We start from the raw sequence: 15,813 nt of genomic DNA, 5'->3' as shown, positions 1-15,813 counted from the left end.
GATTTTAGTTGGATTTTACCCGATAAGAAGTCACGTCGCCACCCTTTATCTTAGTGTTCTCGTGCATGTTATCTCATGTGCTATTTCTTGCAAACTTGACATCATCCACGCAAGAAATACGTATTTGGCCCGGCCTATACCCAATCGGCATTTCAACTAATAATTTTATATATATATATATATATATATATATATATATATATATTAGATCAACTTAATAGAAAAAGTCGAAATTTTCAGGCCTCCAATCTTTGCATCTTTATCCTACGGTTGATGTGTCCCTCCCAACCAATACACTTCTTGGCTAGCTGGAAAGCTTGGAGTGTTGGCCTCAAAGAGATATCCCCTTCATCAAAGAGACGAGTTTTGGAAGGGATGGGATGGATCCTTGCCAAGTAAAACTCTCCAAACAAAAGAAAATAGAAGTGTGGAGAGGAGATGGAAGAAAAGGTGGCGGCGGTCAAACCATCCCGGGTTGGTCCGGTCAACCACGCACGGCCACGCCAAATCCAGAAGAAACCGGAGAAGCACAAAAAACCTTTGCTTGAGTTGCTATCATCAGGAGAGGGGCAAAAAGTATGAAAACCACACAAACAAGCATACAGCGACAACACCACCAACATGGTGTTTTATATTCAAGGCTTTCATGTGCCATGCTTTGTTATAATACGCGGGGAGACGATTATAGCACATTGGATCTAGGAGGGAACGATTTTAACACATTGGAATGAAGAAGAAACGATTGTTTAATTTTATAACACTCGAGAGCTTCGTTTGAACTCGTGTTCTTGGTTGTTGTAGCAACTTTAGAGCAAGAGCTATCTGACAAACGGCAAAGCAAGGGGAAAAACTTCTACGTGGAAAACCTTGACACTTACGGCGCTCTAAACTAAACCGTACTGGATTTTTCCATGCTGGTGATACGTCAAGAGCAACAACATGCACAGTTTCCTTTTTACCATTATTAATTAGTATAAATTAATATTGATTATAATTTGGTTTGGTGTTTGGATTCGTTGTATTTTGTTTTCATTCAAAGACAACACAATCTATGACTGCTTTGGAGATTGTATGAGAGGAATCTTTTGGTTGTTGGGCATCACAAAACAAGACCAGGTTGAGTTTCTTACACTTTTTTAGCTGTTCTCTTTCTTGGGTGTGTTAAACCGCAAGAGCCTCTTGCTTGCTTTTGCTCTCCACAAGATGTTAATGCTGCTGGGATTGATGGCGGTCCAATTGCCCAGCTCCACCACTACGTCACGGAGCACAAAGGTGTGAAACAAATCTAGATTCTTATTGCTCCTGTTATGAATCGGGGATGCTTATTTGTGCAATTCCAGCTGATCCCTCGAAGCTGGCAGCAAGCAAAATACGTGAACTTCCATCTCACTCACTTCAGGAGTTTAGTGCTCAAATTCATCATAGCATAGTAACGATAGTTGCTCTGATGATTATTATCACGCATGGGGGAATTTTCTCGATTGTTAGCTTATAACTAAAAAAAAAGATAATAGAGCCAATAATACTATAACAAATAACAAGAGGATCACCAAATGCAAGAGGCAATCATGGGAGAACTATATTATCATTAGCTTGTTGGTTGAGTGCTTATTTTTATTATTATTACTATTATTACTGTATTGACTATGAAAACCGGCCAGACCTGTTTTTGTTTAGTTTTGTTGCTTAGGCAGGCATGCGACAATGATCATTTGCTTTCCAGTGAAACAGACCAAAGTGTCCAAACAAAACCCAGATTTGTTGTTTCGTGATGTTTGTTTTGCTCCATGAAACAAGAAAAAGGATTGGAATTAAGTACCTTGGGCTTTATGGTGAAAGCGAAGGAAGCTCTGATTTGATATTAATTTGATCAGGTTTGCTCTTTGTTACTATCAACATCTCTCTTTTCTTGTTGAGAGCTCCTTGTTTTGCAGCTTCTTCCAATCTTGCACCAGTGTGGGGAAAAACACAAGGTCACACTCACTTCTTTTATGGTGCAAGCCACTATATAAATAACATAAAACAACAACTATTGGTTGGAAGTGACCATCCCACTGAAAAAACAAACAAAAGCATGCCACACCCCAATCTCTTCCTTTTCATTTCTCTCTTCTTTTACAATCACACACTGGGCCTCAAAAGATAGAAATTTTAATGAGTGAAAGGTGTCTTTCACCATATTCCTTACATTTACTCTTTTTTCTTTATTTTCAAAAACTAGCATGTATATTTGAAAAACTTGAAAAGATTCAAGCCCCTCTCTCATGTGGGGCTGAAAACTCTCCTCCAACAATCCAAGCTGCAATTTTCATCTGAAACAATGGAGGGATCTACACCCACTTATGACACTCTTATTTCCAGCTGTACAACAACATCCACAAGCTCAACATTTCTTGATCATAAAAGAGCAAGTTGGCAGCCCAAACGGTTTCACACAAGGCCCCAAGAAACAAGATATATTGCAAAAGGTGGCAATTTTTCCTCCTCCTGTGCTTGTTGATTGCTTTGGTACAAATGTGGTGGTGCTCTATTGTGTGGTGTGCTGCTGGCTTCCAAATCCACCACCAGGTTTTGATTTCTTGAGATGCCCCAAAGATTCCTGGGGAGGGGCGGTGTAGAGATCTCTAGGCGAGAATGTCCGTGACATGGTTCTCATTTGGAGCAAGGAATGTAGTCCAATCACGCCCAAATGAAAGGGCAAATGTGAATCAATGGAAGCTTTGGCCCGCCCCCTTTGAGTGGAGGATAGAACTTTAGCAGCGGAGGAGGGGTTTTGTTCACTGCATTCGCAATGAAACTTGTGCTTGTACTGACACCCCTTTGAAAAACAATTGTAAAGCAAAACAATCTTCGCGGATATAAGCATTGACAATTCTCAGTGTTCTTGATTGATTCCAATCCGCAAGTGCTCGCTTTTGACTCCTACCAGGATTTACTTTTACCAGTAAGCTGACGGTGTTAGCCCTAACCCTAAAATACATTTTAAAAAATGACGTGTGCATGCATCATCCATGCCACGTGTCACATCTGCCATGCATGCATGCCAGCCATGCCATGATGCATGCGCATGCGCGCGTGAGCCCCGCACGTGACATGCCAACGGTTCCATCTCGTCCAGATCCGACGGTCAGGATGCTTGCTCGGCGTGCCAGGCCGGGTTCGAATCCCATCCGCTTGGCATTTTCCGGTCCCAATGATGTGGGATTGCTTGCGGTGGTGGCGTTTTGGATTGGGTGGTGGGGTTGTATAATCCGCTTTTTCTTCCATTGTTTAGGTCTCCCTCCCATGCTGTGCCCCAGATTGTGATGATTGATTGAGGCGAGGATAAGTTTGAAAGCTTCAAGAATCTACAGCGGATCCACACGGGATCAGTTATATTTTTCTCGCCACCCTGCATTTGCTTAAACTTGGTCAATCAACCCCTTCCAATTTCCATTCTTAGAAACTTAGATTGGTCAAGGAATCTCGTTCCGCGGATTTTTTTAACTTCAGCAGCAGCAGCAGCAGCAGCTTGATCGTCACTTAACTACGTCAAGTTTGCCCCCAAGTTTGCTCGATCAAGCCATTTAATTTGCCGTTATCTAGGCAAATGCCCACGCTTGGCAAAGACCATGATAACTTTGCCCGTGTGTCCTCGATCCAGTCTCCAGTTCCGTGGGATCAAAGGCACCTGAACAAAACAACAATTCAATTCCAGCACGCTTGGAGTTTAAGCTACATCAATCACCACGAACCAAGTATATAAATCACACTGTACGTGACCAAGTACGGAGAACATTGGTATATATGACTAGGTCATCCCCATCGCACACATTATTCTCCGACGGGAATCTTTCCTTTCCATGTGGGGAATCCTGGCATGGCGTCATGCGGTCCACACATACGCTTGACGATGGCGTACGCATATACGGTAGTGTAAACGCATATGTAGGAACACACTCCTCGCTGACAAGTTTGGCGAAAGGACGAAATGGAGGTGGTCTGCCAAATCCGGCCGTGGCATCGCATCGTTTGTGTTGCGTTGACCGCCAGATCTAACTAAGATCCCAAAGCTAAGCACCGTATGAGCGCGTACGATGTGGGGTCCGTACCCCGCGATCACTGGGTGCCGTACACCCGCGCGGTGAGTGGCCATCCACAAACGCAACACACACCCAGAGCTCTTACAATGCGACTGCCGCAAGGAAGGCCCCAAAAGTGAAAAAAAAAAGTGCCTCTTCCCTTCTGTGCGTTACTTGAGAGGGTAAAAAAGGTGGTCAGCAAATTTACCCAGCGTGGGCATTTGTTGTTGGAATCGTCGCTTTTGTCGGCTAGCTTGTCGGGCGTATAGATACGAACAAACATTAGAAAAATTATCGATAACAGGATAGAATAGTGTATGAGTATAGTATTGATTATTGATATTAATGTGTTTTTAGATTTCTAATTGATTAGTATGATGCCTGGCACACAGAAAAGATGGCATGCCAAGAAAGAAGGGGAAAGGGCGGTGGTGGTGGCATGCCTCTGTCAAGTAGCAGCAAATGCCAATGCAGGGGATATGGGCAATGACTGGCCTCCTTGGCACTTGGATGAAAGCTTGTCGGATTCCAGTAGATTCCAGATACCTCGTTCACACCTCACCCTATTTCAATGTTTTTTAATCAATTTTTCTGTTTTGTTTTTTTAATGCATGGCGTATGAATGGCTATGTATGCGTATGTGAAGAGATATATAGAAAACAATATTATTTTAGCGGAAATAGAAATTAAATAAAGGAAGAAGAAGAAGAAGAATGGGAGCTTTCTCCTTTATATTAAATGGCACGCTCGTGTGGGGCAAACTTTGGGTATTGCAATGAATGCCCCCACCTCGGCACGAGAGAAGGCAAACCAACCAACGAAAAACGAAAACGGGGGGAGGGTTAGTCACTAATGGGGGTGCCCTAATCAAGGAAGAAAAGGTGGTAAGTGTGGGTTTGCCCTAAGTGCGTTCACACTGGGTCCCTGGCAGGGGCGGTGTCCTTATTTCTCTCTTTGTTTTGTAATCCATAGCTAGACAGGAGGAGGAGAGAGTTTGTGCAAATAAATCCATCGCCTAGGCATCTGTGCAGAGAGAAAGAAGAAAGGAGAAGAAGAAGAGGAAGAGGAGGGAAAGGGCTCTCCATTCTCTCTTTTCTCGTCATCCATATCTCCTCCCATGGAAGAACATTGAGAGCGAAAGCTTCGATCAATTCTTCCATCCATTCCACGAATTGCTTGCCAGTTTTTCGCGACTCCCAGCTTTTACGGGCTTGCTTCCACCTCGCTTCCCGATCTCTCGTGCTCCGGATCCACTCGCATTCCAATCGCGATCGATTTATCTCCCCTCCTCTCCCAGAAAACAGAGCATTCATTCTTTCTTGCTTTCCTCGCGCAGGGGAGGGAGAAAAGAGGGAAAGATTCTCGCCGCAAAAGGGAGAGAAGAAGAAGAAGAGGAGAGATGGTTGTAGTAGTGCGCTATGATGGTATTGCCTGTGCGGCCCCTCTTCCTACTCTCTCTTGATTCCATCCCCCCTTTTTCTCCATTCTCTCCATCTTTTCGCTGCTCCACACTACACAGACACTCCAAGCACAGCTTGTGAATCGTGTGGATCGCTCCCAATCTCACGCCGAGGCCCCGGATTTCGCCTCTCGCCACGCATTCCTGCCAGCCCAAGTCGCCAAATTCTCGCCTTGGAGCCGCGATCTCGAGCCCACATTGGTCTTCTTCTTCCAAGAACAGAGCTACATTTGTTTCGTTGGATCTTCTTCGCGCGAGTTGGAGCCATGGTGGTGGAAGGCAAGGAAGAGATGGTAGGCAACTACACCGAGATGGAGTTGGATCGAAAGGAGCAAGATGGTCTCGTGGAGAACAACCAGAACAGAGTCCAGGGAATCAAAGCTCTCTTTTGGCACGGGGGCAGCGTCTACGATGCCTGGTTTAGCTGCGCTTCCAATCAGGTGGATAGATCGATCCAATGCATTGCTCTAGAAATCTCTCCTCTTCGATCTTACATCCTCTCTTCCTCATTTAATGCGTCCGCCATGGATTTGGTGGAGGAAGACAAGAGTGGGCGTGATATTTTCTCTCCTCCCTGGCGGCCATAGCCAGCAAGAACAGCCATCGTTGCGTGCTGGCAAAGTCCTCGGCTTGATTGATTGATTGATTGCCCTGTGTGAGGACAAACAGAGTTTTGGGACTTTTTTTTTTCTTCCTCTTCTTCGTTGTTGTGCTTGTGATCTTCGCCTCACGGTTTCTTCTGTGGTGATTTCCAGGTGGCTCAAGTGCTGCTCACGCTGCCATACTCCTTCTCGCAGCTGGGATTCGCGTCGGGCATTGTCTTCCAGATCTTCTATGGCCTGCTCGGGGCCTGGACCGCCTATCTCATCAGTTGGCTCTACGTCGAGTACCGCAATCGCAAGGAGAAGGAGAATGTGAGCTTCAAGAACCACATCATCCAGGTAAGAAGCAAGAAGCAAAGATCGATCTTTCTCCATCTTTTCCATCTTTTCCATCTTTGGTGTTCTTGAGTCGCGAGCGATGGTTTCTCTTGTTGCAGTGGTTCGAGGTCTTGGATGGCTTGCTCGGGCCTTACTGGAAAGCGATAGGATTCGGTTTTAACTGCACCTTCTTGCTCTTTGGCTCCGTGATTCAGCTCATCGCCTGTGCGAGGTACGTCGATATCCCAGCAAATGCCTTGCTGCGGCATCTGGTGTTTGTGGGATGTATCCTCTTCTAAGTTCCCTTTCAAAGGACTGTTTCTGATTTGAAGCTCTTGGGCTCGCTTGTTTTCTCTTGCAGCAACATCTATTACATCAACGATTCTTTGTCCAAGCGGACATGGACATATATCTTCGGTGCTTGCTGCATGACAACAGTGCTCATCCCGTCTTTTCACAACTATCGAGTGTGGTCCTTCCTCGGCTTGGGGATGACCACTTACACGGCCTGGTACATGACCATCGCTGCGATCGTCCACGGCCAGGTAGAGAAGAAGAACAAAGAAAAATCTCCCAAATTCCCACTTTGTCTTGTCTTCCTCTCTCTCGCGCTATTCGTTCTCTCCTTTCTCCCCACAACACGGAAGTGTGAGTGGAGGGAGGGGGGCGAGTATAGTTTCGTGAGCTCTGTCACTATCACGAGAGCTCTTTCGATCTTTGCTAATCTCTTGGAACTCCTGCCATAGGCGGACAATGTCAAGCACACTGGAGCGAGCAAACTGGTGCTCTACTTCACTGGAGCCACAAACATACTCTATACATTTGGAGGCCATGCGGTGACTGTGTAAGCTTTCGCTTCTTTCGCTGTTCTTGCATGGATCGATAGGCTATGTTGTCATCTTTTCTCATAAACTTTGATCTTCCCAGGGAGATCATGCACGCGATGTGGAAGCCCCAAAAGTTCAAGTGGGTCTATCTCGTCGCTACCATCTACGTCTTCACCTTGACACTCCCGTCCGCCACGGCAGTCTACTGGGCTTTCGGTGACAATCTCTTGACGAAATCCAACGCGCTTGCTCTTCTTCCCAAGAACGCCTTCCGTGACATCGCCGTCGTTCTCATGCTCATCCATCAGGCAAGCTTTTTTCTTTCCTCGAGCTCTTCTTTACTTCTTCTTCTTCTTCTTCCCGAGAAGAAAGAAAGAGGAAAGTTTGCCAAGTTTTTCTTTCTTCTGATTCCTCGATTCTCGCGATGGAAAACAGTTCATCACGTTTGGATTCGCATGCACGCCGCTGTACATCGTGTGGGAGAAGATTCTGGGCATTCACAAGACGGCCAATCTCCCCGTGCGAGCGCTGGCCAGAGTCCCCGTGGTGCTCCCCATTTGGTTTTTGGCCATCATCTTTCCATTCTTCGGCCCAATCAACTCCGCGGTCGGGGCGCTCCTCGTCACCTTCACTGTCTATATCATCCCCTCGCTCGCACACATGATCACGTATAGAACAGCCTTCGCCAGGGCGGTAAGTTTCTCGCAAAATCTCGTTTTTCTGGAAGTTCTTCCACTCCTCGTTTCCTTTTGAGTGCCGGAGATGAGATTATTTTTCTTGCTTGTTTCTCTAGATTTTCGTGAGAGCTAACACTTTTTCTTCTCACTTCTCATCTCCTTTGCTTTTTCGAGTGCCAAAGATCTGCTTGTTTCTCTAGATCTTCGTGAGATTGTGCTGTTGCTAACACGTTTTTTGTTTTGGCTTGCCAGAATTCTGTCGAGAAGCCACCATTTTTTCTCCCGAGCTGGACGCTGGTATACCTGGTAAACTTCTTCATCGTGGTGTGGATTGCGGTGATTGGAGTGGGATTTGGAGGCTGGGCGAGCGTGACGAACTTCGTCCACCAGATTGATACTTTCGGCCTCTTCGCAAAGTGCTACCAGTGCCCTCCCAACAAGACAGGGCCTCCAAAGCACTGACGGTTCGAGACAAAAAACAAGAGAAGATAACGAAGAGATCCAATGCAACACTAAATCATCATCCATAGCTAGAACAGGGTGGATGGACAACGAGGCGAAGTTTATGGCTGCTTTTTATATTTTTCTTTACTTGGCTGGCTGGAGAGGAGCAAAGACACTAAAGCTCACTTACAGATTCGATCGTCAGGCTTGGTTCTTCCTCGATCTGGACGAGGGATCGAAGATCAAAACTGGGCTTTTCCTCCAGCTTTGTTTGACAGAGAGAAGAGATCGAGCAAGATGGTATATCAAAAGCTCTCTTCCATAAACACATATATCTGGAGAGCAAGCTTCCATCACAATCGTAGCTACACAAGCTCTGGAAATTTGCTGGAAAGGAAGGATCGCTTATAGAAGTACCTCTTGCTTGCTACTTTATTACTTTTTTTCTACCTTCTTAAGCGTGCGTTAAGAGCTTAAGTACTTCTTTCTCTCGGTGCTATAGTAGAAGAAGAAAAAAAGTAGGAAAAAAAGATAAGAAATATCAGAGTCCCTTTTTTTCTTGGAACTTTTCCCTTGATTCTTCACGATATTTTAATTTTTTTAGAGATTTTTTATTTTGGAGTGATAGCTTGACAGATGAGCAGCAAGCAGCTAGCTAACAGCTCAAATGATGGGCATACGATCACGCTAGAGAGCGCGAAGGAAAAAAAAAGGAACCATCAAGTAGCAGTTGAGTCATGTACTGATTGCGACGAGCGAGATGGATCAAAGAGTTTCTATCCGCAACGCAAACTTCGAAACTTTGCTAGATCCAACAAAAGCAAACTCCCAGGATGTGCATCACAGCATTGTCAAGCTCTCCTTTCCCTGCTCGTCCAGTTCAGTGTCTCAAGGTTGGAGTGATCCATCTTCCAATCCTTTCTTTCTTTTCGGTCTCGCATTGATGAAAAGATGGAGCCGCAGTTCTCTCGTCTCTCTCTCGCTCGTCCTTTGGAGACAAAGCTCGCAGCCGATCTTTTCATCGCTCCCATCTCTTCCCGGCGAGTACGTGACGTCGCCAAACGAGCTCGTGCATGATGTCATTCCAGCCGACGCACCAAAGCTGGTGATATTTTCCCTTCCGGGCCATAGTGTTGGATCTTTCTTCCTGTTTTCTATACTTTCTTTTTTCGTTTTCTTTGTGGTTCACGCTCGCAGCCAGGAGCACGATGCTTGGCGCCAGCCTCCTGCCTGCAACCAGACCTCTCTACATGATTAGAAGTAGCTCTCCATCGCGGAAGAAGAAAAAAGGAAAGTTTGAAGAGTACTGACCTCACACTGGCATTTTGCAGTAGTGTACCATCCTAAAGATGAAAGGAATCCGCACCAGTCGCTTGGAAGTTCTTCCCAAATCTCTCCTCAGCAAGCCAGCTTGGTGACGGTGATGATCTTCTTCTCCTCGAGTATTTTATTCTTCTCCACTGTCGCGATATCTCCTCCTCCCCGTTTTAATCCTCCACTGTACACCGGTGGTCCAATCCGGCTCGCCTTTTTCCCTCCTCAGCTGCCGTAAAAGCGAAAGCTTGGGAGCTCATCGCTGAACACTTCAGATTCAAGACCAACGTTGAAGCTGCTCTATTCGGCTGCCTCGTTCCCGTCACTGTCACAGTTCTGTTCGTGATCAGCCATGCACCTCTTGCAGCTTGATCATCTCCTCAAGCTCTCATCTTGTGGTCAGAATCTTCCATGCACAGCCGGATTGTCCATGAAAGAGAGCAGCAAGGCAACACCACCCCAGGGGAGCGACTCCTTGATCTCCTTCACGATGAACAATCGGCTGCTTCTTGATGAGCACCACTCCAAAGCTGTAGACATCGCTCTTTGCTGATAGATGTAGAAAAGTAGACATACCAGAGTTTCTTCACTTGGATACTGGTATATGTCTTGTCGCTACAAGTTGGCGCCAGCTTTGAGCGGCCCAAGCCCGCGACTTTGGCCACCAAGTTCTTGTCCAGTAAAATGTTGGAGGATTTGATGTTTCAGTGGATAATGCGAGGATCCGCCAGCTCGTGAAGGTATTTCCCTTTTGCAGAGCCAAGTGCGATGGAGAAACGTGTCTTTCAGTTGAGAGCTTGCTCTGCAGCATTAGAGGCTGTCTTGTCAGTCTATACAACTTATTCCCAACCAAGAAATGCAAAGTGAAGAGAAGCAGCACTTACCCTAGAGATGGTCTCTTAAAAGTCCGGTACGCGAGCATCTGTTCTCCATCATCTGTACAAAAGCCGATGAGGTTCACCAGATTCTTGTGGTGCAAGCGTGAAAACAGCTCGATCTCAGGTCGGAATTCTTCGACGCCTTGTAGATATTCTTTCTGGGCTCGCTTGATTGCCACAACTTCTGATCCTGTGTGCAGCTGTCCTTTGTATACCTGTAACCCATTTTTCTCCTTTTTTAATTCAACTCCCACTCCACGCATTTTGTAAGAGAAGGAAGGCTCCGTACCTTGCTATCGCCACCGACACCAATCAAGTGGTGGCTGGAGAAGTTTCTTAAGCCACCTTTGAACTTGGGAGAAATCTTCCCAAAGCTGCTGAAACCAAAGGAGAAAAAGAAAAATGAGAAAGTCAGCTTTCACCATGGGCTCCTCGTCCGCTTTCTGTTCATAACGAGAAAAAAGATACAGAGACCCGCTATCGCAACTGAAACTCCGACGTAGATGCAGAGAGTGCAACAAACATAAACTTGTTTGTTTGGCTATCACCTGAGGAAAATAAAGAAAAGAACACTAGCATTCCAGGACGAAAACAAAAAAACGAAGAAGAAAAGGACCTGTTTATGGATGGTTTGCGTTCGTCATGACGAAGCTATAAGTCGCCCAGAGTAGTGTGAAGTGCCGAGGAATGTTGCCCCGTATCGTTGTCAACCCTGTCTAAGAAGAATGGAGTGATGAATTGTATAGCGCATATCCACTGATATGCAGAATAGACTTTACCACTTCATTCTTCTCGGCAAAGAAGCTGGTAGCAAAGTTTTCTCGTTATACCGCACCGATTGAAGGTTTCTATATTCTATCACTCTCACAAACTTGTCAGGATTGTTGTCGTTGCAAACAGAACTTCCTGTAAGACATGTACAAGAGTAGTATCTCAGCCAAAGGCCACTTACGAAAAAAGTTTGTGCGTATCCATACTCTTACCTGACCGTCTGTGATTGGCACAGATTCTTCCACCGAAACCAGTTCCAATCACTCGCGGCCGATGCCACCATTCAAGCGGTTCTCCAGAAACCTGCAGGTTAGAGTCACAAGGAAACATTCTTGTCTTTGAAACTTTTACGGCGCCTCAAGGCAGGAGAGCCCCGTTGGAATCTGTCTGACAAGGTTTCCCTTGGAAAACTATTGATTAACCTGATCGTTGGTATCAGAGGCCTATTAGAAGAAAAACCAAGAGCAACTCACATGAGCTGTAGATTTTGCAAAGCAGAAGTCTGGCAAGTTCCCAACAAGTAGAGTAATGGTCAAATGTCTGCAGATATTCATCAGTTAGCGTAAGACAATCATCATACAGCTCGAGGAAAGCCAGGCGACTGGTGGTTTCAGGTACGGGGGCCCTCAAGTTTATTATTATCGCGTCTCCTGTTGTTGTCAGTTTACAAAAGTTAGAATCTGCAGCTCAATCAACTCTAAAGAAAGAAAAAGAGAGAACTCTCACAAGATTCTCAGCTGTAGCAAGCTGCCGATTTCTGGAGGTATGGCTCCTGGAAAGTTGTTTTTTTCCAGCAGTCTGTCACGAAGGCGAAGAGAACAGATATCATGAGCAGTGGCGACTCGCAAAATCTAATAAAGATGTACAGGTGAAATAGTTTTGGTGTCGTAGACAGCGCAGTCGGAATCGCACCGGAAAGATTGTTGTTGTTGAGATGCCTGGAGAAAAACAATTAAGCCATATGGTACGCAGTCGTCGCAAAAGTCGTACATGTGTCTTAATACTGTCATGTTGTCAAAGCCCGTGCCGTCAAACGAGATCACTGGGAGCTCGCCAACAGTTGGGGGAATCCTTCCATCCAGAAAGTTTCCGTTCAAAGCTCTAGAAACATAAGTTCGCAGATCTGTTTAGACACCAAAAGGAAACAATGGGAATATCTTGACTTACAGAAATAAGAGAATACTCCCGTTGAAACCACAGGTTTGCAGATTCCTAGCACAATTACCAGTTACTTGATTTTGTATATCCAAAGATACTTGAGGCTATCAGGCTTCGATCTAAATGAAATTTACAAGAGCTGGAGGCCTGTTAGATTCCGGCAAGCTACCGCTCAATCTCGTGTTGATCAGCGTTCTACAAAAGAAAGAAACAGAGAAAAACTTAGCGTGCATCTAGAAAAAAGAGAGGTTTACCCATACATTCCCGTAATTCTTGTCTTCCTATCATGGCAAGTAACTCTAAATCACAGGGATCTCCGCTATACCAACAGCAGCAACGATTGGGACCAAAACAAAGTTTTGAAAAAGAAAAACAACTTACAATCTATAGCAATCCACCGGATCTGCGTGCTGGAGAGAGTAGCAAAAAATATCAGACCTCAATCGCCCTCCGCAAGCCTCATTCTGGCATCATCATACAGAGCCCTAAAACCTTGACAAAAAAATTCTTATACTTCCATTTGTCGAAAAAGAGAAAACTTTTTCGAGAGTCGAAGACTAAAAACTGTCTAGAGATCGAGCAAGGATGATATATGAAACAGGAAAAGAGCTCTTTTCCATAAACACAGATATCTGGAGAGCAATGAGGAACAGTCGAGTCATATATACTCAGAGATTGCGACGAGCAAGATGGATCAAAGTGTTTCTGTCTTTTCGAAACTTTGCTCGATCCAACAAGCAAACTCCCGGGATCTGGATCACAGCACACCTCCAGTGGGAGAGACTCTTTCTTTCAGAGGCATTGCCATTCTCTCTGTGTGTGATGTCTTCCCAGCCGACCAGGCCATAGCATTTTTCCTATTCTCTCCACTCATTTTTCTATACATTTTCGCTTTATTTGTGGATGGCTTCTTCCATCGCTAGGTGCAGCCAGGAGCACGAGACTTGTCCTGCCTGCAACCACATGATTAGGAGTTCTTCGTCGCGGAAGAAAAAAGACTAAGGAAAATTGAAGAGTACTGACCTCACACTGGCATTAGCATTGGAGAGAGACAACGGAATCCGCACCAAAATCGTATTCAAAATCTTTGCATGACGACGATAATCTTCTCCTCTCAAGCCAAAGAAGAAGTCGAGGTAAAAATACCATCGTTGGATACTGGTAGATGACCCGCAAGTTGGCACCAGCTTTGAGACAAAGGTGCACAAGTTTTATTACGAGCGAGGTTCCTGTCGTCAGAAAGAACAAGTTAGAAATTTCAGCACATCAACTCACTCTATCTAGACCCTCAGCTGCGTTGACAAAAATCTAATACGTACAGAGGGAAAAGTTTCGGCTTGCAGCTGTTGAGGCCCTCAAACTTCCTCCGAGGCCTTCAAACGCAAACTGTAAGTCATCAGGAATTTAAGGAAAGTAACTTCCAAAAGCAACCACTGCTTGTGCTGCGTCGCTAGTCACTGCTGCTTCAAAAGCCTTCCAACTTCAATTGTTAGTACTTTTGGGATTTCAATGAAAAAACAACTCACAAAATTCGCCAAATCTTGTGCAGCATCGTCGGATATCGCTACTACTGCTTCATGTGCCTCTAAGAATGATTGATCTTCGCCACTGCTGCCTGTTGAGACTATTAGCCACCTCCAAACAATAGCACTCGTCACAGGCAGCGGTATCACAGCTCTCTCTTCTTCCTCGCTCATCTCCAACAAGATCCATCTGATTGGCTGCCTCCTCCAGATTGGCTGCTCCTTGTCTCCACTGCTACTAGATGATACTATATGTTGCCGATTGCCCCTTCTTGGTTGATCATGGTCACCATCAGGTTGATTGTCAACCCCAAGTTCTGGTTGATCACCACCCTCTGGTTCATTGCCACTCCCACCCCTTGGACCCCTTGGTTGATTGTCATTGTTACCCCTTAGTTGATTCATAGGTATCAAATGGTGTGATCTTTGCAGTGCCTTTAATGATGCTAAAGACTCCTCTTTGCTACAGTTGAGCTGGAATACACCATACTCATGAACTTCCATTCGCACACTTTTAGAATCTCATTGAAGACCATCTCTTGAAAGCAGAGAATTCTTGATTAGCAATACATTCACTCTTACTCCATCTGGCCTAGTGGTAAACCGTTGTGTAGATTGGGCCGCATCATCTGTTTGTAGAAAAACTTTCTCCCAAGAGATCTTGAAAGGTGTATTGAGATTCTTGAGTTCTTTGGGGAAGAGAAGATTTAATTTCTCAGTATTGATAAAAACTCTGTGCCTTAATTATTTAGCTCTATATTCATTTTTATGTTAACCAGTTTGACTATTTAAGATAAAAGTGTAGGCCATCATAACTATGCTTTATTTCGTTAAAGTGGGACTTTTCATTATCCCACTTATGGTGTGTGGCCACATGCCATTTTTATAACAACAATAAAAAATTAAAGTTTTAACTTTATAATTTATAAATTAAAAACTTTTCATATGATTTTGTGTTATAATATTGTGAAATATAAAAAAATAAATTAAAAAACTGATAGAAATATTAATAAATATTAATTAAGTACTAGGAAATGGCATGTGGACACATGCTAATTAATGTCCCACTTTACTGAATAAGTCCCACTTTAACGAAATAAAGCATAACTCTACTTGTAAAATTTTCTTCACAATATTTCATTTGCAAGATGGCCTTTTAATAGGTTTGAGTAAGTTTCCTTTAGGATTTTATTTCTTTCTTCATATATATGAACACATCTCTTTAATGTTCCATTAATAAACAAATTTTTTATTTTTAGTGAATTATTGTTTTCCAACTAAGTGTTAGGTATGAAATTGCAAATAAATGAGCATCTGAGAGTTTTTCTACTTTAGTATTATATGATTCTTTTGTAATGATGCAATTTAGGCAATCGGCCTATTCATGGAATTTTTTATGTCAATGTATTATTTGAAGATTATATTCTTGTAATAGTAAAAACCATTTAGTTAGTCAAGCAAATATACATGGTTTGTTAATGAGATATAAAAGAGCCTATAAAGACAATTATTTTTGTTGCCAAAAAATAATGCCTAAATTTTTGTAAAGCATAAACTACACCTAAGGTTTCATTTTCAATAGTTGTGTAGTTATGCTTAGCAGGATATAAGTGTCTGCTAGTATAATAAATAGGATGATCTTTTGATCATCTTGTGTCTAGGATAATATTACACCTATGGCAATATAAAAAATATCCACCTGTAAGTGAAATTTCTATGTCCAATCGGGTTTAATAAGTATAAGTGCCTTTTTAAGGCATTTTTTAAGCCTTAGAAATGCT

General features: G+C 44.0%; 1 protein-coding gene and 1 long non-coding RNA gene across 6 annotated transcripts; one reads left to right on the top strand and one right to left on the bottom strand.

The window, feature by feature from the left end:
• The first annotated feature begins 5,046 nt into the window (after positions 1-5,046).
• LOC9638673 (auxin transporter-like protein 2) lies at positions 5,047-8,948 on the top strand. The gene is made up of 8 exons (XM_024682104.1): positions 5,047-5,960; positions 6,276-6,461; positions 6,560-6,672; positions 6,802-6,985; positions 7,187-7,284; positions 7,368-7,575; positions 7,703-7,960; positions 8,197-8,948. The coding sequence occupies exons 1-8, from the start codon at positions 5,787-5,789 to the stop codon at positions 8,404-8,406; spliced, it is 1,431 nt and encodes a 476-aa protein (XP_024537872.1). The 5' UTR covers positions 5,047-5,786; the 3' UTR covers positions 8,407-8,948.
• A 276-nt stretch (positions 8,949-9,224) lies between these two features.
• LOC9638965 lies at positions 9,225-13,008 on the bottom strand. 5 transcript variants are annotated; one of them, XR_002993190.1, is made up of 16 exons: positions 12,891-13,008; positions 12,770-12,828; positions 12,644-12,704; positions 12,519-12,563; positions 12,342-12,452; positions 12,218-12,289; positions 12,078-12,149; positions 11,825-12,001; positions 11,564-11,773; positions 11,360-11,486; positions 11,197-11,296; positions 10,870-11,128; positions 10,587-10,795; positions 10,279-10,504; positions 9,700-10,232; positions 9,225-9,618 (listed from the first exon to the last, which is right to left on the bottom strand). It is a non-coding gene; the product is annotated as an uncharacterized LOC9638965 (long non-coding RNA). The 5 variants fall into 5 exon arrangements; XR_002993192.1 differs by having other exon boundaries at positions 9,700-10,504; positions 12,764-12,828; XR_002993188.1 differs by having other exon boundaries at positions 9,700-10,504.
• Between the last annotated feature and the right edge of the window lie 2,805 nt (positions 13,009-15,813).

Source organism: Selaginella moellendorffii, unplaced genomic scaffold (genome assembly GCF_000143415.4).
Source record: "Selaginella moellendorffii unplaced genomic scaffold, v1.0 SELMOscaffold_33, whole genome shotgun sequence".
In the NCBI taxonomy this organism is placed as follows: Eukaryota; Viridiplantae; Streptophyta; class Lycopodiopsida; order Selaginellales; family Selaginellaceae; genus Selaginella; species Selaginella moellendorffii.
Note: the sequence above shows the minus strand (reverse complement) of the source record. Positions and strands in the feature narration are given on the sequence as shown.

Bases quoted from the DNA above. Each gene is read 5' to 3' on its own strand.
- LOC9638673 (XM_024682104.1), top strand. From the start codon at position 5,787: ATGGTGGTGGAAGGCAAGGAAGAGATGGTAGGCAACTACACCGAGATG. The intron at 6,673-6,801 runs GTACGTCGATAT...TTTCTCTTGCAG, and splicing joins CAGCTCATCGCCTGTGCGAG to CAACATCTATTACATCAACG. The intron at 7,961-8,196 runs GTAAGTTTCTCG...TTGGCTTGCCAG, and splicing joins GAACAGCCTTCGCCAGGGCG to AATTCTGTCGAGAAGCCACC.